The sequence below is a fragment of the Moschus berezovskii genome, chromosome 19 (genome assembly GCF_049115385.1).
Source record: "Moschus berezovskii isolate FMDL1 chromosome 19, NW_MosBer_1.0, whole genome shotgun sequence".
In the NCBI taxonomy this organism is placed as follows: domain Eukaryota; kingdom Metazoa; phylum Chordata; class Mammalia; order Artiodactyla; family Moschidae; genus Moschus; species Moschus berezovskii.
The window spans coordinates 67267566-67290792 of NC_142478.1; the positions used below are offsets into that span (position 1 = coordinate 67267566).

The following is a 23227-nucleotide window of genomic DNA, read 5'->3' on the forward strand; positions in this document are numbered from 1 at the left end:
TAGAGTGTCTACAGGAATTGGAGTTTAGCGAGTGCTGAGATTTTAAAGAGAACCCTCGGCACCACCACCCCACGCACGTATTACAGTTCTTATTTTCTATCAGAATTAGGCGTGCTTGCTTATGACCACGTTTAACCGTTGTTAAACATTTAGATTCTGAATCATGTCCTTTTAAAGATCACAATACTTAATCTGTTAATACTTGTGAGGGAGGGCCCGTCAGTTATCCATCCCCGTCCTTTGCAGGGTGGCAGGGGAAGAGACATGCTCTTCTGGGTGAATTTGGACAAACCCCTCCTCCTCCCACCATGTCACTTTCCCAGGTATAAAGTGAAGGATTGGATAGTGGTTTCCAGGTTTGCCATTGGCATGCGAATTCTGTGGGGGCGGGGAGGGGGGAATTATTTCTTAAAAATCCCTATGTTGGGGAGTTGGGTGGCGGGCATGTGGGTTTTGCAAGCTAGGCAGCTGATTCTGATACCAGCCCGGGTGTGGGACACCCCAGACCAGATCACCTGTGAGGGATCCTTCCAGCTTTAACCTCCTCTTACTTCCTTTATAGGACTTGGTGTTAAACTTTTAAAATGGCACCTTAAAAACAGGAGGAATGCCCCTGTGGGACCACTTTTCAGAGTAGATTTTGGTGTTTGGGACAGACCCTGGGCAATCTCTCTTGGCCTGGCCACCAGCTCACAGGTCTTCGCGTTGTGGAGACACAATGGACAGATTCCTGGTGAAGGGGGCTGTCGGGGGCTTTAAGAGAAGGATGGAACAAGAGCAGACTGGAGGAGGCCCAGCAGGATTGGCAGAAGAGGAGGGAAACAGCAAGAAAAATCCCAGGAGAGCAGCCCCGGGGAATGGAGTTGACTCAGCAGGCCTCAGCTGGCGGCGCATTCGAGCCGAGGGCCTGGACTGCGATTACACAGTCCTGTTCGGCAAAGCCGAAGCAGATGAGATTTTCCAAGAGTTGGAGAAAGAAGTGGAATATTTTACAGGTAAGCAGGGATGGTGGGGTTGTGTGTGAAAGGCTGGTTTGAACACACTACTGGTCTGTGTTTAGAGAAATCTGAACTTCAGTTCAGTCTCTCAGTCGTGTCCGACTCTTTGCGACCCCACGAATCACAGCACACCAGGCCTCCCTGTCTATCACCAACTCCCAGAGTTCACTCAAACTCATGTCCATCGAGTCGGTGATGCCATCCAGTCATCTCATTCTCTGTCGTCCCTGTCTCCTCCCACCCCCAATCCTTCCTAGCATCAGACTCTTCCAGTGAGTCAACTCGTCGCATGAGGTGGCCAAAGTATTGGAGTTTCAGCTTTAGCATCAGTCCTTCCAATGAATACCCAGGATTGATCTCCTTTAGGATGGACTGGTTGGATCTCCTTGCAGTCCAAGGGACTCTCAAGAGTCTTCTCCAGCACCACAGTTCAAAAGCATCAATTCTTCGGCATCAGCTTTCTTGAACTTAAGAGCCATTAAAAACGGATTCCAGCACAAGCTGGAATCAAGATTTCCAGGAGAAATATCAGTAATCTCAGATATGTAGATGACACCAACCTTATGGCAGAAAGCAAAGAACTAAAGAGCCTCCTGATGAAAGTGAGAGAGGAGAGTCAAAAAGTTGACTTAAAACTCAACATTCAGAAAACTAAGATCATGGCATCTGGTCCCATCACTTCATGGCAAATAAATGGGGAAACAACAGTGAGAGACTTTAATTTGGGGGGCTCCAAAATCACTGCAGATGGTGACTGCAGCCATGAAATAAAAGACGCTTGCTCCTTGGAAAAAAACTTATGACCAACATAGACAGCATATTAAAAAGCAGAGACATTACTTTGCCAACAAAGGTCTATCTAGTCAAAGCTATGGTTCTTCCAGTAGTCAGTATGGATGTGAGAGTTGAACTATAAAGAAAGCTGAGCGCCAAGGAATTGATGCTTTTGAACTGTGGTGTTGGAGAAGACTCTTGAGAGTCCCTTGGACTGCAGGGAGATCCAACCAATCCATCCTCAAGGAAATCAGTCCTGAATATTCATAGAAAGGACTGATGCTGAAGCTGAAACTCCAATACTTTGGCCACCTGATGCAAAGACCTGACTCATTTGAAAAGACCCTGATGCTGTGAAAGACTGAAGGCAGGAGGAGAAGGGGATGACAGAGGATGAGATGGTTGAATGGCATCACCGACGCGATGGACATGAGTTTGAGTAACTCTGGGACTTGGTGATGGACAGGGAAATCTGGTGTCCTGGGTGCTTACTGGGTGCTTGTGATACAAACTTAGTAAGGGGAATCGCCTGTCCGCTGAGAGCTGAGAAGTTACCAGGTAATTCCTGTGCACCAGTTCTCAGCGTCACCTGGGGGACTCTGTTGCTTGTGAGCACTCCATTGCTGGCCCCGCCCCCTGCAGTCTAGTGTCCAGAGTTTCCGGTGCTGCTGATGCTGGAACCACTGCAGGGTGGCAGAGCACGGGGGAGTATAGAAACGCCCATGGGAGACCTGGCCTCCATCAAGAGCTGCATTAGCGCCATCTCCCCTGGATGCCCACACCCCTTCATCCCCACAGTCGGCAACATCACCGTGCTAGCATGTAACCTCACTTCACTGAAGCTCGAATTTCAGTCTTTCTGGTTCTGCTGAGCAATTAAGTTAGTGTTTTTTGTGTTTTAAATTGGACTAGAGCTGTTTCTCTGAGTGTTGGACAAGAATCACTGCCCTCATGGGAAGGCTGGGTGAGCCACAATCATTTTTGAGGAGGAGGTCCTCGGCCAGAGTAATAGATGGTATTCTTGTTGTACTTTCGTTCCTGAATGCTCAGGGAGCCAGTGGAGATTTCTGAGGCCCTGCCATGTTTCCCCTGCACAGGTGCGCTGGCCAGGGTCCAGGTGTTTGGGAAGTGGCACAGTGTCCCAAGGAAGCAGGCAACGTACGGCGACACTGGGCTGACCTACACCTTTTCAGGCCTCACTCTGTCTCCGAAGCCCTGGATCCCCATTCTAGAGCGTGTCCGCGATCGTGTTTCTCTGGTGACTGGACAGACCTTCAACTTTGTGCTTGTCAACAGGTGACACTCTGTCTTTACCTTTTTCCAGGAGCAAGACTTGATTTTATAAATCTTCTGTCTCTTCCAAAAGGAAGAATTTAGGATTCCACTGTATTTTACTCATTTGTACAACAAATAATTCTTTAGTGTACTTGGGGACCTAGTAGTGGAACAGCACAAGCATTTCGTCTTTATGGAGCGCTCACCTCAGGGGCAGGGGGAGCTTTCCAGGTGGCTCGGTGGCAAAGAATCCGCCTGCCAATGCAGGAAATATGGGTTCGATCCCTGGGCTGGGAAGATCCCCTGGAAGAGAGCATGGCAACCCACTCCAGTATTCTTACCTGGAGAATCCTATGGACTGAGGTTATGGGATCCATGATCTCATGGACTGTGGGGTACAAAGAGTCAGATGTGACTGAGCACACATGCATGCACCTTGGTGGGGAGGGAGAGGCCGAGAACTGATGAACAGGTGAACAGGATACCTTCAGTCGTTGATAAACGTCTTGTAGAAAATTAAACAGGCTGATCTAAAAACATCTGGGAGGAAGGAGTCTGGATTTCTCAACAGCACTCAATGCTTTGAGTCAGATAATCATCTTCTCGGGGCTGACCTCTGTGGTGTCAGATGTTGGGCAGCATCCCTGACCTCCACCGACCGGATGCCGGGAGCTCCTTGTGGATAAGAAATGGTTGCCTGCCATATCAGCATGTGGAGGATGCGGGGCCACTGCAGCCACCCCCCGCAGTGAGCCCTGAGTGAACACAGGATGGAGACACACCTGTTGGCAGGCCCTCGGCCACTGCAGCCTCCCCCAGTGGTACACCATTTGGCCTGGGAAAGAATAGGATCCTGACCCCACATCGCTGAGGTGCACATCAAAAGAATGATTTCAATAAGAAGCCCAGATTCTTGCATATTCCCATACATAGAAAACACTGAACTCATTAACCTGTGATGTCTGGTTTTCTTTAATTAACGAGTCTTTTGATGTTCCAACTACTTGGTTTTTGTTGCAATACCCCTCTGTATCCTGGCTCCTGCCTTCTCTCTTTGGGGCCATCCCTCAGAGCTGAGAGACTGTCTCCAGAGCTTAAGTCCTCAGTTCTGTGTGCAGGATGAAACATAGGTTTCAACTTTTAAGTTGTGCATTTTTTTCAAGGGTCCCTTTGGAGCAATGGAATGTCTCCAGACATCACTTGAGTGCCCCCGGGGAGGGCAGAATTGCCCTGGTTGAGAATTTGGGGTTTAGGGAAAGATGGTTAGAGGAGGGGTCAAGAAAGGGTGACATTGGAGCTGATAACTAAACCAAGGGAACGTGAGCCCCACAGGCCTCTGCAGGGAGAGCAGAGGGAGTTTGGAGTGTCTGTGGAGTGGAAATCCCACTGGTGGTGCCAGAAAACAGTGTATGAGGGAAAGAGGAGTGTGGGGTGAGCTCAGCTCAGAGGTGGGCAGGGGCCAGGCGAGGAATACAGATTTATTCTAAGTATAGAGAGAAGGCATCTTACGTGATAAAGGTTTACAAATATGAGTTGGGGACTGTAACACATGTGTTTGGCCTCTATCCATGTGTGTGGGGGTTTTGTTTGTGGCCGCACCGTGTGACTTATATGATCTTCGTTCCCCAACCGGGGACCAAACCTGGGCCATGGCAGTGGACCGCCAGGGAATGCCCTGTTGGTGGGCTGTTTTAAAGCATGTGATCAAAGAAGGCTGATAACAAAGCGAAAGGCTTGCTTCACTGTGTAGACCAGGTGCGGCTCTTCAGCCCCTGCAGGAACCTGGGTTTGTGGCACTGTTTCCTGGCTGGCGGACAAGGACTCTGGGTGTGGGTGGCGTGTTTCCACAGAGGACTGTTCTGTGAACTCTGTTTTCTCACTGCAGGTACAAAGACGGCCAGGACCACATTGGCGAGCACAGGGATGACGAGAGAGAACTGTCTCCCGGGAGCCCCATCGCCTCTGTCTCCTTTGGGGCCTGCAGAGACTTCTTCTTCCGGCATAAGGACTCCCGAGGGGAGCACCCGTCCCGGAGGCTGGCGGTGGTCAGGCTCCAGCTGGCCCATGGCAGCTTACTCATGATGAACCACCCGACCAACACTCACTGGTACCACAGTCTCCCAGTCCGAAAGAAGGTTCTGGCTCCCCGGGTCAATCTGACATTTCGGAAAATCCTGCCTACTACAAAGTGAACAACGTTGTTAACAGCAAGTGCTTCTGTTGGCTCCTTCGCTCTCCACTCCTAGAAGGAGCTGCTGTTTCTTTTACCAACAGGAAACACGGAACGAGTTTCACCCAAGTGCAGGGCTTCTTACGGGTACAACGCAGAACTCAGAGAAAGAGGACATTTGTATCAGACTGGTGAATTACGAAAGAATACCAGCTGATGTTTTTCCTAACAAAATGATTCTTTTATTGCTATAATACAGCAGATACAAAAGGTACCTTTAGCAAATACATAAATCAACAGTTATTATGGCATAAACTATGAGTTTGACTCGGGTTTTTGCAAAAAAAAGAAGTGACTGTAAATAACTAAATGCTAGAAATAAGTTTATTTGGCTGCTAATAACGCCTAATAATTTACAGTGTGAGGAAGCCGCCCTTAAGTCAGGGGTAGAGACTGTGCCTGGAGATTGTTCCCATTTATAGCCGTAGCCGTGGCTCAGTCCCTGGCCTCTGAACAAAGGTCTGCTTACAACCAAACGCTCAAAGGAGGCACTGTCCATACCCGAAACCTCTCTTGGATGGCAGATTTCAGAGTACGCGGCGGCACAAGGGCAGGTGCTCAAAGCTACGGCTTGGCCAGGCAGGTGAAGCCCACGCGACCTGAGCATGTGTTGCCCCAGACTCTGGTATCACGGGGACGCTCCTTTCACCATCAGAGCCGGGGTCTGCGATGAAGTCGGGAAGGGACATCTGCCGGGAGCAGAGCAGAAGCTTCACGCTGCTCCTTTCTCCCTGATGCTCATGGTCTGGAGAACCTTCACAATCTGTTTCTGTCCGTAGCAGGACTTCCCAGTCCTCAGGACGCGCACACACCTGGCCCGGTGGAATGGGGACCGCCCAGGCCTCCAGCGGGTTCAGCTGACACCAAGGTCTTATCTGGGAGTGTCGCCAGCCCGTCCACCAGGGGAAGCATGGCCCTCAGCCTGACCTCAGGTGACCTGGATGCACCTGATTCCAAATCTTACCTCTGAGGAGTCAGTCTGGATTGGGTAGCCTTTCTTTTTTAAATAAAAACATCTAGCTAAAACATAGATACCGCTGTGTCCTCGAAATTCCTTTGGCCCTGGGCTGCCTTCATGAGACTTACCTGAGGACGGGGGAGGATGATCAGATGGGCCTTCTGTATGAGGTACTGGAAACCAACAAGTGTAGAATTTGGATCTAGGACAGGAGGAGGGGACTAGGTGTCAGCCGCTGTTGTATGTTTCAAAAGTTTTCTTAAACTTCTTTCTTCCTTTTTTGTGGGATGGGCTGGACTTTGACGGCCACGGAATCGAACTGTTCACTTTACAGATGAGAAAACTGAGGTGTGGAGAGGTGGCAGCCCTGAGTGAGGTCTGCGCCCTTCCTTCTGAATCCAGCTCACGTGCGGAGGCCAGGATTGTCTGTCTGTCTGTCATGGCCCTCGGCTCCACCTGTAAACCTCAGGAGCTCCATGGGGGCAATAAATAAATAGGTGAGAGTAATGGTCCACGGTGGGTCCTGGTGTGAGAAAGGGTTTTCTACGGAGCAGGGTGGTCGTGGGTGCAATGCAGAGGCCGCCAGGTTCTGGCTGTCCGGGCAGTTATAGAAGCGGTTATAGACACCTCTCAGAGTCCAGGACACGCAAGGTGACAGCAGCAAGGAAGCTGGTCACTTGTCACTGATGAAGTAGAGAAAGAATTGCCCTGAGGGGCGGGTTTGGCAGATGAGCGTTCACTACATATAAAGACTCTGAAAGGTTAGAAAAAGACATACAAAAGGGGAAGGCAGGTGTGCGCCAGGCGTCTTCTGAGTTGTCCCTTTGCTCTCTATTCGGTCACTGTGATCAGTCAAAGGATCAGAGCTTTGCAAAAATTGTTCGTATGACTCCCAGATGAGGTCTGTTTTCCAGAAGGGACGTGCTACCAAAGCAGTTGAGAGTGAAGGCACTTTTTTTTTTCTTTGAAATTGTTGCCTTTAATGATTTCACTAATTCATCCATTTTCATGGGCCTTGCTTGCTTATTAAAAATAAAAGATCTACGCTGAAGCCCTGGAGGATCAGAGTTAACTCCCCTTTGAGAACACCTGATACATCAGAATATATTAAAAAAAAGGTGGCTTCTGGAGTCTGGTTCCTTTTAATTACCTGTATCGGATGAGTACCAAGACACGGTCTAGACACACATGGTGCCCAGTGCCACCCTGGTGCCCACGGGCAAGCTGTGCGGGGAAGGGGTGGGGGCCTCATCTGGTGTGAATCGGGGCCACCAGTTCCTCTGTGGAGCCTGCTCTTACACCACACCAGAAGGCCGCAGGACTCTAGTGGGGATGCTCGCACGCGCGCACACACGCCACACACATGCACAGACACACAGGGCTGGGACAGTGCCGGCGGCTCTGCAGCCCTGGGGCGGGGCGGGGTCATTCCTCAGACTTGTACTCTCGACCCTGCGGTTGCATCTTGGAGAGGACACGCTCGTAGAACAGGAGGTAGGCGCTGGAGGACAGCACCTCCTGCAGGCTGGCCTTGCGGACGGTGTCGTCAGAGACCCACAGCCACTGGCTGCTGGCGGAGACGGGGTTCTTGGCTGAGGGCGGGGAGCGCCGGTAGGTCACGAAGTGTCCAGAGTGCATGTCCCCGTGGTGGACAACCACGGCCATCAGCTGGAAGAGGTATGTGGAGGAGCTGAATGGTAGGAACAAACGCCAGTGGTTTACAAATACAACAAGGAAGGTTTAAAGCAGAAGCAAAGAGTAAGAGGACCCTAGCTGGATTCAATGACAGGGGACTGATAATGGCAAAGCCTTACAGCTGGACGCTATACAATGATTAAAACGCAGACCTCCATTGACTGGCCTGGTGGGCCGTCCACTTCTGTCAGTGTACCTACATTGTGTGGTATACGCACACACACACACCCCTTTACAGAGGGGAAAACTAAGATTTAGCTGGTGATCTCTGGGTGGTGTCCCAGAGATATAATTTCTTTCTTTATACTCTGTGTACACACTTCCTTACATATGTACATGTATACACACATACCCATAATATTTATGATTTATGGACTTCATAATTCTTATTTTTAAAGTGATCAGTGCATGAGGCTTGTGAGTGTAAGGAGCAGCTCACCTGTAGTCAGGAACAGCTGGGAGGGGGAAAGGCATGGGGGTCGGCAGGGTGGGCAACAAAGATGGGGAGCAGGCGCCATTCATGAAAATCTGTGTTTTGGGGGTCCCCAGGTGATTGCGAACTGCAAGAGAAAAAGGTCCAAGGCGATTAAGATGAGCAGCGGCTCTGGGTAAACAAAACATGGTTTTTGCTTAGCTTGAGACTTAATTCCCTGATAAGGCTACAAGGGAAAAACAGACAACTTGATTTTGCACCATGTTGATTCATAAAACTTCCTACTTTTTTGTCACCACCTGCTTTACTCCCAAAAAGAAAAACTGTATCCCCCTCCCAGCCTCCTGCTCACTGTGACAGCTTTGTGGATCTTTGAGATTTCCAGGCCTGGCTGCTGAAGACACATGTCAGAGCCAAGCAGTGGCCCGCTTACTGGTCTCTGACCTAAACCTGATTGAGGGCAGGAGGAGAAGGGGATGACAGAGGATGAGATGGTTGGATGGCATCACCGACTCAATGGACATGGGTTTGGGTGGACTCTGGGAGTTGGTGATGGACAGGGAGGCCTGGCGTGCTGCGGTTCATGGGGTCGCAAAGAGTTGGACACGACTGAGCGACTGAACTCAACTAGACCAAAACCAAGACTTCTCAACCTTGAGGCTCTGGTCGCCCTTTGCAGGGGGCTGTCCTGGGCACTTGCAGGACGCTGAGCAGCACCTCTGGCCTCCACTCACAGCGGCGCCTCCTATCCCAGCCGTGACAACCAAACATGTCACCAGCCCCAGCCCAGTGTCCCCTGGTGGCCAGACTCCCTGCTGAAAAGCACTGATCCAAACATTCTCTTTTCTCTGACTGTCAGCTTCTGAGGAGCAGCAGTCGGAGACAGCAGGGATGTGTTCACGGGTACAGATGAGATAATTAAGGAGATATTTACATCTCTTCTCCTTTCAAGTGTCATATTTGGGGGCCTTTAATACTGACTAGCTCACTGTTGGCCTCTTTAACCACCACGCTCTGAACACTAGCAGACCTGCGCCCCCACCTGGGAGAGGAGAAAGTGAGGCCAAGAGGCCCTTGATTTAAAACTGGGCCCTCTTCCTACCCCTGCTGCTCTACTCTCAAAGTTAATCTATGGATCTGCTGAGAAAGGACAAAGCTCCGTCACCCTGTGAACGACATCCTTCCAGGCTGCGCAGCTGGATGTAAAAACGAATAACAGTGGTGAGGGGCGGAGACGGCCCTGGTGGTCCAGTGGCTAAGACTGTGCTCCCAGTGCAGGGGGTCCAGGTTTGATCCCTGGTCAGGGAACTAGATCCCACATGCCACAACTAAGATCTGGTGGGCCAAATAAATAAATACAAATAAATATTTTTTTAAAAAAGAATAAAAGCAGTGAGGGGCACTAGGAAGGGAAAGGCCAGGGTGCAGGGAAGACAGTCCTGGCTTGACTAGGAGCAGCACATGGGGTGGGGAGTTGCGGAGGGAGGGTGGAACGGGGCGGGATGTTCAGGCTTGGAGCCTTTAAAGTCAGTGGGTTTTCCCTCATTAATGAAGAACTAAACACATTACATACAAGACCTTTACAAAACTGCCCCACACTCTATTCCAGTTCCAGATGCCCCATCTCACACTCAGCCTCTGGGAGTCTCAGTTCTCTCTGCAGTGAGACTGAAGGTGATAATACCTACCTGGCTTCACTGATGCCTGAGTCAAGGATTAACCTCAAGGGAGGATTGTAATGGGATCGGATAAGACAGCAATTCAGTACATAAGTAGCAACCCAAGTAAGATGTTTAGGGATCTTCAGCCAGGATACTGCCTCCCCACATTCTGTTTAAAGGAGGTGATGGGAGGGAGGCTCAAGAGGGAGGAGGTATACGTATACCTATAGCTGATTCCCTGGTGGCTCAGACGGTAGAGAGTCCACCTGCAATGCGGGAGACCTGGGTTCGATCCCTGGGTTGGGAAGATCCCCTGGAGAAGGAAATGGCAACCCACTCCAGTATTCTTGCCTGGAGAATCGCATGGACAGAGGAGCCTGAGAGGCTATAGTCCATCGGTCACAAAGAGTCGGACACGACTGAATGACTTTGAGACATAGCTGATTCACATTGTTGTACAGCAGAAACGAACACAACGTTATAAAGTGATTATTCTCCAATTAAAAATGGAATATATAAACTAGGTGACTGTATGGGGGCAGAAAAGAGAAGAAATTCAGTGGAATGAGGTGAGTCAATTGTTTAGCCAGAAGATCAGAGAGCAACCTTCCGCCCTCCTGCCTGTCTGTTTCCATCCGTCACAGAGCTTTAAAACTATGCATCACTGTATCATTCTAACCTCTTTCATGACACCCTCCTTCTCTCACCCCCAGTCCTGCTGTTCTCAAGAATTTAAGCGCCATCGGGCAAACCTGGCCCTGGTAGCATCAGGGCCTGCAGGGTCCCTCTCTCTGCCCCTTGGACACACACCTGACTTGGGGGCTGCCGGCCCGTCCTGCAGCTCCAGCGCAGGCCCTGCCTTCTCACACCGCTCGGGGCTGTGGTGGCCGGGCTTGTGTCCCAGGAGGTGGTACTTGTAGATGTCCATCATCAGGAACTCACCGAACTGCACATGCTCGTGCCGCTTCAGGGGCGTGCCGTGGCTGGACCAGCTCAGCCGCTGGAGGTGGATGCACAGGCACTGTGGGAGCTACAGGGGGGGAGACGCAGAGTGGAGGGTCAGAGCCGGACCCGGGGGCCCAGAGCAGAGCCGGACCCGGGGGCCCCCAGAGCACAGCCGGACCCGGGGTCCTGGGAGCAGAGCCAGACCCGGGGTCCTGGGGGCAGAGCCGGATCTGGGGGCTCCAGGGGCAGAGCTGGCCAGGTGTGCAGCGCAGGCTCACCTTCCCCAGTTTCAACTGTTTGACAAATGTGGTCCTCTGGTGTTCCACCTTCTCCCCATTCAGCGTCCCTTTTGCCTCAATCTGAAATAAAGGAAACATCTCTCTGAAGAAATTCTTGAAACAGGACTCTCAGAGAGAGCAGAGGGGCAGGCTGGAGTTACCCCAGCATTCACTGGGCACTTGGCATCCACCTGCCAAAAGAACTCAGCTGCCCAGATATTTGTAAGTTAGTTTCGCTGTTTTAAATGGGCTTCCCTGGTAGCTAAGCTGGCAAAGAATCCATCTGTGATGCAGGAGACCCCAGTTGGATTCCTAGGTTGGGAAGATCCCCTGGAGAAGGGAACGGCTACCCACTCCAGTATTCTGGCCCGGAGAAGTCCGTGCACTGTATAGCCCATGGGGTTGCAAAGAGTCGGACACGACTGAACGACTTTCGCTTTCCCTGTTTTAAAGAGGATGACATGGTTGGATGGCATCACCAACTCAATGGACATGAGTTTGAGCAAACTCTGGGGGATAGTGAAGGACAGGGAAGCTTGGCATACTGTAGTCCACGGGGTCGCCAAGAGTTGGATATGACTTAGTGACTGAACAAAAACAACAGTCATTAAACAACTGTGACCGCGGCAGCAAGAGAAACAAAGAGGCCGCAGTGAAACTCTGGCACTGGCTGCCTGTCACCTGTTTTGTTTTCTGTCTTCAAACATTCTTTCCTATACACTTCCTCTTACTTGAGAGGATGGCATTCCTGGGCAGCTGGGCAGGAGTGCGACAGGTGGGCATGGAGGGGACTGCAGCAAATTGGGGCGGGCACGTCTCACCGCAAAGCATATGACTCAGTTTGTTTCCTTTAAACATTCTGTGAATGAAACAACTCATCTGGGAAAAAGACATAGTCCATGGGCCGCCAACTTTCTAAGCGAGTGAGGTGGAGGTGGCTGTGGCTGCAGGGAGCCTCTGGGCCAGTCAACAGAGCTCAGGGCGAAGGGTATGCGAGGCCCTGTATCCGGACACGGTGGCCAGCTTGGGAGATGGCGGCCGGGGTTAAAGTCATACCTTCGTACAGTTGTCACAGACGACATCCCGCACGGATTCCGACGAGATGAAGTGGTGAAGGCAGTGGTCCAGGGTCAATGGATGACCCTATGGCACAAAAAGCACTTTCATGAATACAGTTCAAGGAGAGCTGGACTGACACTTAACAGGGTGAAGCCCGGAGCTTTATTCTGCTTAGGTAGGCTGCGAGGCTTCACAGACACAAGTGGATGTTCCTGAACAAAACAGGGAGCTCAGAGCATCCTAGATTTGTTATTCTGGACAGATTCAAGGGTTTGAGGAGCCAATACTGCAGAAAAGTATGTGCTTCCATGCTGTTTTACGCATCTTTGAACTTGAGAGGTGTGTGCATATGTATTCAAAAAAGCCAAAATTTCTGCAGCAAGAGAGAAACCACCTTCTTCTTCCCCCAGACGGGTCACGGTAACCACAGATTAAAACTAAGACAGGCTCAACCAACTATGTGTCTGAGTCATGTGTAGCACCTGAGTTACACAAGATGCCTCAAAGCCCTTTCAGATTCAGATATCTCTGAAACAGACTCGAAATAAACCAGAGATCGGTACATACCCATGTGGCGGCTGGAATACTGAGTGAAAGACTGTCGAAGGTATCAAATCGAACGGGACTCTGAAACACAAATTGCAGGAAATACAGAAAGGACTTAGGTTCAATTCAAAGTTTTATAAGTGGGAAGATACATGCCTATAAAACAGGTTCATATTTACACACCCAACAGTAACACAGTCAAACATAATGTACTTACTGAGAAGCAAAGTCTGTTAAGAACACTTTGGAAACATAAGAACTACAATAATACTAAAGGACAGCTGGGAAAAACTGTACAGTAACATACCTGACTCAGCAAAATGGGGATATTATCCTAAGGAAATAACCATGGACAATGTAACTACAAGGATGTGGTTATCACAGCACCATTTAAAACAGCAAAACGTGAATGGGCGAAACTTCTAGGGAATGATAAAGTAAATTATATCATGTCCACATAGAATGGAATATATATTTAAAATACTGCAGTAGAAGCATACATGAATACACAGAGAGATGTGCATGTTTTATGACTAATTGGCACCCCCCCAAAAAAACAGATGATAAAACACACTGAATAAGAGTTCCTGCTTTGGGGACTTCCCTGGTGGCCCAGTGGTTAAGAATTCGCCTACCAATGCAGGACACATGAGTTCAATCCCTGGTCCAGGAAGAACCCACACGGCATAGAGCAACTAAGCCCATGCACCACAACCACACAGCCAACGCTCTAGAGCCCACACTCTGCAACAAGAGAGGCCACCGCCAACGAGAAGCCTGCAAACCACAGCAAAGAACAGTCCCACTGGCTGCAACGAGGGACAGCTCGCACGCAGCAATGAAGACCCAGCCTAGTCAAAAATAAATGAATTAATTATATTTATAAATAAAATAATAAATAATAAAATCAATAGAGAACTTATTAAAAAAAAGATTCAACATCATTAGTCATTCAGTCATGTCCAACTCTTTGTGACCCTTTGGACTATAGCCCATCAGGCTCCTCTGTCCATGGGATTCTCTAGGCAAGAACACTGGAGTGGGTTGCCATGCCCTCCTCCAGGGGATCTTCTCAACCCAGGGATCAAACCAGCGTCTCTTACGTCTCCCACATTGGCAGGAGACACGGGAAGTTCTCATGATAAGGCCAATTACAACCACAATGAGAGGAAAAAGAAAAATGAGACACCATGTTGCACACAAGAGAATGGCTATAAATAAAAACTTAGATAATAAGTGTCGGTGAGGATGTAGAAAAATTTGAAACTTCATTCACTGCTGCTGGAAATGGAAAAAGAGTCTCGCAGTCTCTCAAAAGGGTAAACTTAGAGTTACCATATGAGCTAGCAATTCCACGCCTAGGGAAATACTAAAGAGAGATAAAAACATGTTCCCACAAATATATGCACATAACTATTCCCAGTAGCATTATACATAATAGCTGAAAAGTAGAAACAACTCAAATGTCCATCAACTGATGACTGGATAAACAAAATGTGGTCTAGAAATGCAGTGGAATATTACTTGGTAATAAACAGGAATAAAGCACTGGTACAGGCTACAACATGGAAGAACCCTGAAAATATTATGCTAAGTCAAAGAAGCGAGTCTCAGGGCATCATACATTCCATTTATATGAAATGTCCCAAACAGACAATCTATAAAGACAGAAAGCAGATTAGTGGTTTCCTAGGGCTGACAGTGTAAGAAGAAATAAGAAAGGAAGCTAATGGGTACAGGGTTGGTTTTTTCGTGTGTGTGGTGGAGGAGATGATAAAAATATTCTAAAATTGACTGAGGTGACAGCTGTACAATTCTCTATTTTTGTATCATGTTCAAAATTTTGTATAATAACATTTTAAAGTCTCAGAAACAACACACACACACACACATATACACACCAAAACTAAACAAAAAAAAAAACCAGCCCAAGAATCTGTTGTGTTCACCATGAGTATAGATCCAACCTTAGGACTCAAAATCCTGCCAATCCACAATGGGTCTGCTGCTCTTGGTAGAGAAAATGCCATCCGAATCAACTGGTATGTCAGCACTCACCAAATGTGGGCAGTCAGTTGACTAAGCACAGAGACCCCAGCAAATCACAAAAGCCAGACACCAATGCCAGCCCGCACACTCTGGTTCCTTCATGAATCTTAAATAAAACCTTGCCAGAAAATATCAGGAATTGGTAGTGTATTTACCTGGTGCTCACAGTGTTTGCAGACCATGTTACTCGTGAGTCTTCCGTGAAAAGGATGCTGAGACTTCCAGTGGTTGGATGTGGGATGTGGTGACCCTGAAACACAGAACATCCTTGGATAGGCCACCTCTAGCCCGTTGGCACCAACCTCAAAATTCACCCTCCTTCTTAGTACGTGGTACAAACAACCCTCTTTAGAAAAAAAAGTTTTTGGACTTCCCAGGCAGTCCACTGGTTAAGACTCCAGGCTTTCACTGCACGGAGATTCTACTTGATCCCTAGTTAGGAAACTAAGATCGTGCATGCCATAAGTCAAGGCCAAAAGAAAACAAAGGCAGAAAAAAAAAAAGACTTTTGAAAACATCAGAATAAGCAGGTTCTAAAGAACTAGGGTTTGGGGGGATAGGATGGGGGTTAGTGGAATAAACACAGCAGTGTGGTGTGCTAGTTAGAACCATGGGCTGGAAGACAGGCTGGCCTGGGCTGAGTCCTGGCTTTGCTTCTTATTAGTCATGGACCTGGAGCCAGACTTCACGTTTAAAAGCCTTAGTTTTCTGGAAATGGGGATAATTATAATCCTGCTATGCCCCACACCTGGGGATTCCCTGATGTCTCAGCAGGTAAAGGATCTGCCTGCAATGCAGCAGGAGACACAGGAGACATGGGTTCAATCCCTGTATTGGGAAGATTCCCTAGAGAAAGACATGGCAACAACTCCAGTATTCTTGCCTGAAAAACCCCATGGATGGAGTAGCCTAGTGTGCTACAGTCCAATGGAGTCACAAAGAGTCAGATACGACTGAGCGACTAAGCGCATTACCACACCACCAACTTCACAGACCAGCTGGAAGGCTTAAGTGAGGTTTTATGGTGCCTGGCACACAGCAGGGACCCAAAATAACTGTTCTCATTGCTACCAGTGCGCAAAGGAATTGATGTGCCATTTTCTTGAGAAAACAATGATTTCCTTCTAGGGAGGCCTGGGATCATTTGCAGGAACAGCTGGCCACAGTGGAAACGCTGAGGACACGGCACCTTCAGCTTATTAAGTTACAGGACCAATTTAAGAAGGTAGAGAGAGACCACCATTTGAGGCAGAAACGGGTCCATTAAGCAGAAACTGATCAGGGCTCGGCTGTGATAGAACACTTGAGATGTTCACTGGGAGGACGGTTCAGAGCTGTTTCCGAAACACAAGTTCCCCTCAAATGTACACACTCCAAGTCGGGACGGATGTCACCAGAAAAAAAACATTCTTTTTAGAAAACATTAAGCAAAGTACTGTCCTATCAAAAAGGTACACATCTCACATGTTACAGTTCAAGGGAAACAACTACCTCTGGTGCGGCAGGTGATCTGTCTGGGAGTTATTTCTGTCTGCTGCTGCAGGGAAAGAAAGAAAAAGAGGCTGAAAACCCTACTGCTCTCCCTCTGGCCACCCACCCTCAATCACCTCTTAAATCTCTTGTTTCTGTGCTGACTGCCCTGTTCAAAAATCAACTTTAAGCTAAGCTTCCTTAACTATGCCATCTGACTGATTTCTGTACCTATTCCTTCACCAAATTCAACTGAACACCTTTCCTCTATGGAATATCTGCGCCCCCACCCCCCGCTTGACTAGTTAACTTTTATCAACTCCCTGACATTGCAATGTGCCAGGGAAATGAGATTCACTGAGCATTCTTGATGCTCCTCGCTCTCCTGTATTAAATGGGGGTGGGGGTGGACTACACTCTTTCCTCTCAAGGCCAATGCAAACTGCAGCAAGGGATTGCTTTCAGGAGCCTCAGCACTGCTAGCTACGGTCACTGACCACCAGCCGGGAGGTTTCCGACCCTCCCCCGGCCTCACGCCCACTGCTGGCTTTTGAGCAAATCTTCCTTTTCAGTTTAAAGTTGTAGGAAAATCACACTTGTGTCCCCTGCACCTGTTCGATGTGCACAGACCACGTTGGATGTATTAAGAGTGTTAACGGTTTACCTCCAGGGAATGCACATCAAACAGATGTGTGACCCGGGGCTGGCGGTCCCGCTCATCCTCCAGTGACGAGGTGATCACGTGGAATAACTCGTGGGCGTCCTGTCAAGAGGGCAGAGCGTTCTTCAGAGTGGCTGGAGAGGCCGGGCAACATCAGAACCACCCGCCATGTGCAATGTCAGGCAGACCCTCTATGGCTAAGCTGGGTAGAGTTTACTTTCCAGCTTCTCAAGGCCCAGTGCATTCAACGGAAATGGCTATAAAAGTGGCTGGCTGACCTGATCACTAACAGTGAAGGTGTGGACCAGATCCTGTGCTAGAGGCTCTGATGTGGTCAGAGAGGAAGGGAACCACAGACAGACATGCTTTCTCTCCCCACACACACCACAGTGCCATGAGGCTCAGTGTCAGACCCTGGAAACACTCCCCAGGAGCAACTGGGACCCAAGTGGGTCCTTGACAGAAGAGCAGGACTTAAGGAATGTGGACAAAGAATGTCACCTGTCACATCGGTAAACAAAGGATGGTGTGGCCACCAGACCATGGAGTCGCCCACCCCCACCCCCGTGTACCCTGAGGGGATTCAGGATGGAGAAAAGCAGGATATGGGCCAAGATAGCCAAGGTGCACATCGGAGGAATGACTTCAATGAGCCCAGATGTGTGCATCTTCCCTTACGTAGAAAAGTACTTAATTCATTAACTTGGGAAGTCCGGTTTTTCTTTAATTAACAGTAATCTTTCGATGTTCTGACTACTGGTTTGTTTTTTTTTTTTTTGCAAACACTTGATATATCCTGGCTCCTCCGTTACCTCTTCGGAGAGGCCCCCAGAGCTATCTGAGAGGCTGTCTCCCTGCTTAAGTCCTGCCTTCAGTATGCCAGTCAAATAAAACCTGATTCTAAACTTTAAGGTTGTACTTTTTTTTTCGGCCGACAGGTATCTGATGTCCTGAAGGACTAAACTCCAGTCGCTCTCTCAGTTTAGAGAAATGTGAATTGTAGCTAAATAATTCCAGTTACCAGAGGAGGATTACAAAAGTAGTTTCTAAATGGAAAACTATTTTGACATGTAATGGATTAGTCAAGAAGTATCATGAAAAAGCAGAGATACTATCAACATCGTGTTTAAAAAGTAACACACACACGGCTTCTGATTAAAGTGGAAACGGAGACCATCTTTAAAGAAAAGGGGAGTGAGAAAGTCTTCCCACCTCACTTTTCTGAGTTTGTACATGCCTCTCACTTCAGCCCCACAGTTTGGGGAGCCCAAAGGCTCTGGTCCAGGGGATGGACAGTGGAGGCAGAAGCAGCTAACACAAAGCTGGCCGGGGCCAGCCTGGAACATTAGCGGACAGGAGGAGGTACTGCCGGAAGTGTACACCCACAGAGGTGAAACCTTCGGTCCCTAGAACTTCACTCTCTCAGCCCCAGTGTTGTCCTCTGGGGAAGGGGAGGAGGGTGGCCAGTACCAAAGAGGACAATGAGGCTGCAGTCTGGAAGGAGTGGCTGAAGGAAGGCCCTGGGGCTGCATATGACAGCCAGCCTCTGAAGACAGACTTGTTTTTTAAAAAAAATGAAGATATACTCTAAAGAAGAGCCACACCTGAACCTCTGAGCTTCTAAGGTAGAGCCACTCACCTCTCTCTGAAGGCCTCACGTGTCCCCATCAGCCAATGAAGTGCAAAGTCACTCGAGAACTAAAAAGACTCCCCCCCGCCCCCGCCCCGACACCAGCAACAGTGTGCCTACGCCCTGTCCTGTGAACCTTCCCTGTCCCCAATCACAATCTGGTCTCAGGACACTCAGGGTGTCTGAAACGCCATGGCAACGTCCACGCAGCCTGGCAATTAACTGCGAGGTCAGCGCTGGCATTTGCTCCTCCCACTGCAGCGATGCAGCTGTTTCTGGGGCTCCGGGAAGGAGTCTCCGAGGAATCCTGTTTTGAATATCGTGTTCACCTGCTCTTCAAACGAAGAGATCTGCCATCGGTACATTCTTAAGACGTCCAACAAGCAGCTTGCATCCAAGGCCTCTTCGTCAGTGACTTCTTGGCAGGATAAAGCTGGAATCAAAAAAGGCGACGTAGTTACTAAGTGAACCAACACAATACCTAACCAAGAAGACCTGTGCAGAGACACGCATCAAAGCTGGTCAAAAGTGCGAGAACTGGGAATTCACCCCTTGTCATTCTTCCTGTAGCCTTACCCAGTGCTTAGGGCGCTGGTGGACACCTGGCGTTTGCTGAATGAAGGTAATTTTTCATGTGGCCGCAGCATTTAGTAATCGACTTTCAGACATTTGAATTACTATCATCAACAGAAACTTATTGTTGCAAGATTCATGTTGAATAAAATGATTTTAACTCTCACCTCAGAGGGACAGGAGGGCCCTTAAACATCCATCTGGTCCAACCCTACACTTTCTGCCTAAACCCTTCTCTACAGGATTCTCCCAGGACCATTAGGCCTTGTTTGCATTTGCGTTTCTGGCTATTACTACAAAGCATCAAGCTCTACGAAGCAGCCTGAGTCTTCTGAATGGTTTACTTTTTTGTTGTTGTTGTTTTTGGTCGTGCCACGTGGCTTTTGGGGTCTTAGCTCCTAGACTAGATATTGAACTCAGCCTTCAGCAGTGAAAGCACCAAGGCCTAATCCCTGGACAACCAGGGAATTCAATCTAAGCAGAATCAAGCCTAACAGATACAAATAAAAGTTTGATGAGCTTATGAATTTATATTGCAATTAAATCTACATCGGGGTTGGCAAACTTTTTCTGGAAAAGGTCAGCTAGTAAACATTTTAGGCTTTGCAGGTCTCTGTAGCAAGTACTCAACTCTGCCACTGTAACACATGAAGCAGTCACAGATGACAGATAATATGTAATATCATATAGATGATATGCAATAGTATATATCACATGATACATATGTAATATTACATCGATAATATGTAAACAAATGGACATGGCTGTGTTTCAATAAAATTTTATTCACAAAAACAGGTGGTATGCAAATTTGGCCCCGGGGCCAAAGTTTATTGATTCCTGATCCTGACCACCCTCTTCCCTGAGCATATTATTAAGGACCATATATCACACTGAATCAGCACTGCCACGAGATAAAGAAGATAAAAACATAGGAGGAGTCTGCCTCTCAGTGCAGTTTCTGGGAGTTTAGTGACTCCAGATAAATTAAGCTGGTGTTTCTTCTCTGTGATTTGCAGTCAGTGAACTGGCAAGATGGCTCTGACCCTGAACACTGCCACCCCCACCCCTGTCAAATCATGGCTGGTGCCTTGGGTGGTGACCTGAGGAGAAGTAGCAGCCTTGACAACCCTGACACCAGTAGCCAGTTACTGGTGCAATAAACCCTGGGGTCAGACCCTTACCCTCCAGAAGGAAACCTGTCTGAAGAGGTATCAATCCATCCTTCTTCCTCCTACAGCCCCAGGCAGCCCTCTGTTAGCTTTTTCCCTCCCAAACAACATCTGCATGTCCCCTTTAGCCCAGTTTTGCCTACAACACTGTGGGGCAGTGTGGCAATGTCTACTCATTTTCCTATCTTACAATCCAGCAACCTTTCTCAGGATCTACCCAGGGAAACATGTGACTGTGTGCTTGACGGCCATGTACAAGGAGGTTCACTACAGCCAGTTTATCTAGACAAGGCACCGGAAGCTAATAGCTAAGTAGATTGGGGATGTGGTACAGCTGTAAAGGTGCGTGAGGTTTTGCAAAACATGTATGTGATAAGGGATTAAGATTCAAAATATATTTTAAAAAAACCTCCTAAAACTCAACAACAAAAACACAGAAAACTGATTTCAAAAATGGATGAAAGATCAGAATAGACATTTCAAAAAAAAAACATATAAATGGCCAATAAACACATGACAAGATGTTCAACATGACTTATGATTAGGGAAATGCAAATCAAGGCCACAATAAGACATTACTTTCACACCTATTGAGGTGGCTGTTATCAGAAAGACAGACAATAACAAGTGCTGGTGAGGATGTGGAGAACTGGAACATCTGTGCAAAGGGAAGGTAAAAGGCTGTAGCCGCTGTGGAAAGCGGTGTGGTGACTCCTCAAAGTATTAAACAGAATTGCCATCTGATCCAGTGAGTCTACATCTGGGTACATAATCCCCCAAAATCCAAAGCAGGGACTTGAACAGATATATATGTCCACCAATGTCCACAGCAGCACTATTCACAATAGCCAAAAGGTGGAAACCACCTAAATGTCCACTGACCTATGAATGGGTAAACAAAATGTGGTGTGTATATAACACACACATGCACACACACACACTGGAAAGTCGTTCACATTCAGCCTGGAGGAATGACATTCAGACACATACTCCTGTGTGGATAAACCTCAAGGATGATGCTAAGTGAGATAAACCAGACAAAAGGACAGATATATTGTATGACTTCACTTAAATAAGGTACACAGTCAAGCTCACAGAGACAGAAAGTAGAATAGCAGTTACCAGGGTCTGGGGGCAGTGGAAAATAGGGAGTTACTGTTCAATGGGTGCAGAGTTTCGATGCGGAAGGTGAAAACGTTCTGGAGATGAACAGTGGCCACGGGTGCCCAACGGTGTCAGTACACATTATTACGACAGAACTGTCTACTGCAAAAGGACCAAGATGGTAATTTAAGTTATGAATATTTTACCACAATGTTTTAAATGGGCAAAGGCTATGAGCTAGTAGGTCACAGAAGACAAAAAACAAGAGGGCAGTAAATTCAGAAAAAGAAAAAAACAGTGAATGAGGGAGAGAGACGTGCATGAAACGGCTGTTTCTCTAACGCACAGAGGGTTATTTGGTCATGGAAAAACAAAGAAAATAATATATCATTTCTGTGAGTAGGTAGAAATGCAGTTAAATGCACAGAAATGGTCTGGAAGGTTACACTTACCTTTTGCTTTCAGGAAGGAAGGAGGGGAGCAGGGCTGGGACAGTGGTAAAGAGAGCTTCAGGCCTCTCTGTAATGCTTTAACTTCTCACAAGGAGAATTTATTCAGGCTTTACTTACAGAATTAAAAATTATTTCTAAAAACCAAAATAAAAGACACTAAGAGGCAGAAGCAGAGAAGGGAGCACATGGCAGGAAGACAACACCGAACCCTCCGTTATGACAACACCTAACCTGCGTTAGGACACATGTAGACGTGTCAGTTCTTCACACAGTCTTTGGGATGATAATTTATTTTTTTTAAAACGGGGCAGTAAAAGAGAAGAGTTTCAAGTTGCCGCTTATGTAGAAGAGCAGAACTTGCTTTTCCATAAAGGTTTCTGGTCAAGGTGAGATCATACCTCAGGTTAAGCAATACTCAGGTGTTTTCAAAATCCAATTTTTTTTTCTGACTATTTTTTTGTAATAATACACAATCATTATTGAAAGTTTTAGTAGGTTTTTTTTTTTCCATCTTTTTAAATTACCTGTACCATACCAAAATATCCATGGCTAACGTTTTGGCCTTTTTCTGTCCACCTTTTATCTGTGGACATTTTCATTTCCTGAAATCAAATTATACCATATTTTGTATCCTACTCTTTTAAACTTAACAGGATAGAAAAATGCCTCCTCCCAAATTAAAACTAAAACACTTCAGAAAGATGATTCTTAATGACTGTGTAACATTCCATTGCTGGCTTAGTAACCCTACTGCTGGATAACCACATTCTTCCCTTGCCCCCAAACCCCCATTACAACAAGGTGTTGGAAGTCTTTGCTCATACAGTCGGCCATCCATACCCACTGGTTCCATATCCTCAGATTCTACCAACCAAAGAAACTGAAAATACTCAGGGAAAAAAATTCCAGAAGGTCCCCCCAAACAAAATTTGAATCTTCCAGGTACCAGCAACTATTTACATGGCATTTACATTACATCAGACATTATAAGTAATATAGAGATGACTGAAAGTTGATGGGAGAATGTGCACAGGTTATACGCAAATACGACATTTCACCTAAGGGGCTTGAGCATCTGCAGGTTTTGGTGTCTGCCTATAGGGATGTCTAGATGCTGCAGTTGGAAAAACCAGTTCTACAGTAGAAAAAGAAAAAAAAATGGTTAAAAATAAAATGAGAGGAAGCAACTTAGATGTCCATTGACAAATGAATGGATAAAGCTGTGGAACATACATACAATGGAATATGACGGAGCCATAAGAAG

General features: G+C 47.6%; 2 protein-coding genes across 7 annotated transcripts in view; one reads left to right on the forward strand and one right to left on the reverse strand.

Moving 5' to 3' along the window:
* Window positions 1-6307, forward strand: ALKBH2 (alkB homolog 2, alpha-ketoglutarate dependent dioxygenase). 3 transcript variants are annotated; one of them, XM_055405026.2, is made up of 4 exons: window positions 1-323; window positions 563-995; window positions 2870-3068; window positions 4933-6307. In XM_055405026.2, the coding sequence occupies exons 2-4, from the start codon at window positions 719-721 to the stop codon at window positions 5237-5239; spliced, it is 783 nt and encodes a 260-aa protein (XP_055261001.2). In that variant the 5' UTR covers window positions 1-323; window positions 563-718; the 3' UTR covers window positions 5240-6307. The 3 variants fall into 3 exon arrangements, with proteins under 3 accessions (XP_055261001.2, XP_055261003.2, XP_055261002.2); XM_055405028.2 differs by having other exon boundaries at window positions 690-995; XM_055405027.2 differs by having other exon boundaries at window positions 2-77.
* Window positions 5435-23227, reverse strand: part of USP30 (ubiquitin specific peptidase 30) — a 23014-nt gene continuing 5221 nt past the window's right edge. For 2 of the 4 annotated variants that reach the window (XM_088828273.1, XM_055405025.2), the window contains 10 exons: window positions 18992-19095; window positions 17036-17134; window positions 16393-16438; window positions 15057-15151; window positions 12874-12933; window positions 12304-12390; window positions 11248-11328; window positions 10835-11054; window positions 8370-8490; window positions 5435-7925 (listed from right to left, as the gene is read on the reverse strand). In XM_088828273.1, coding sequence (XP_088684399.1) covers window positions 7661-7925; window positions 8370-8490; window positions 10835-11054; window positions 11248-11328; window positions 12304-12390; window positions 12874-12933; window positions 15057-15151; window positions 16393-16438; window positions 17036-17134; window positions 18992-19095 — 1178 coding nt within the window. In that variant the 3' untranslated portion in view covers window positions 5435-7660. The remainder of the gene's footprint in view (window positions 7926-8369; window positions 8491-10834; window positions 11055-11247; window positions 11329-12303; window positions 12391-12873; window positions 12934-15056; window positions 15152-16392; window positions 16439-17035; window positions 17135-18991; window positions 19096-23227) is intronic. The other 2 variants (XM_088828272.1, XM_088828274.1) reach the window with 2 other exon arrangements.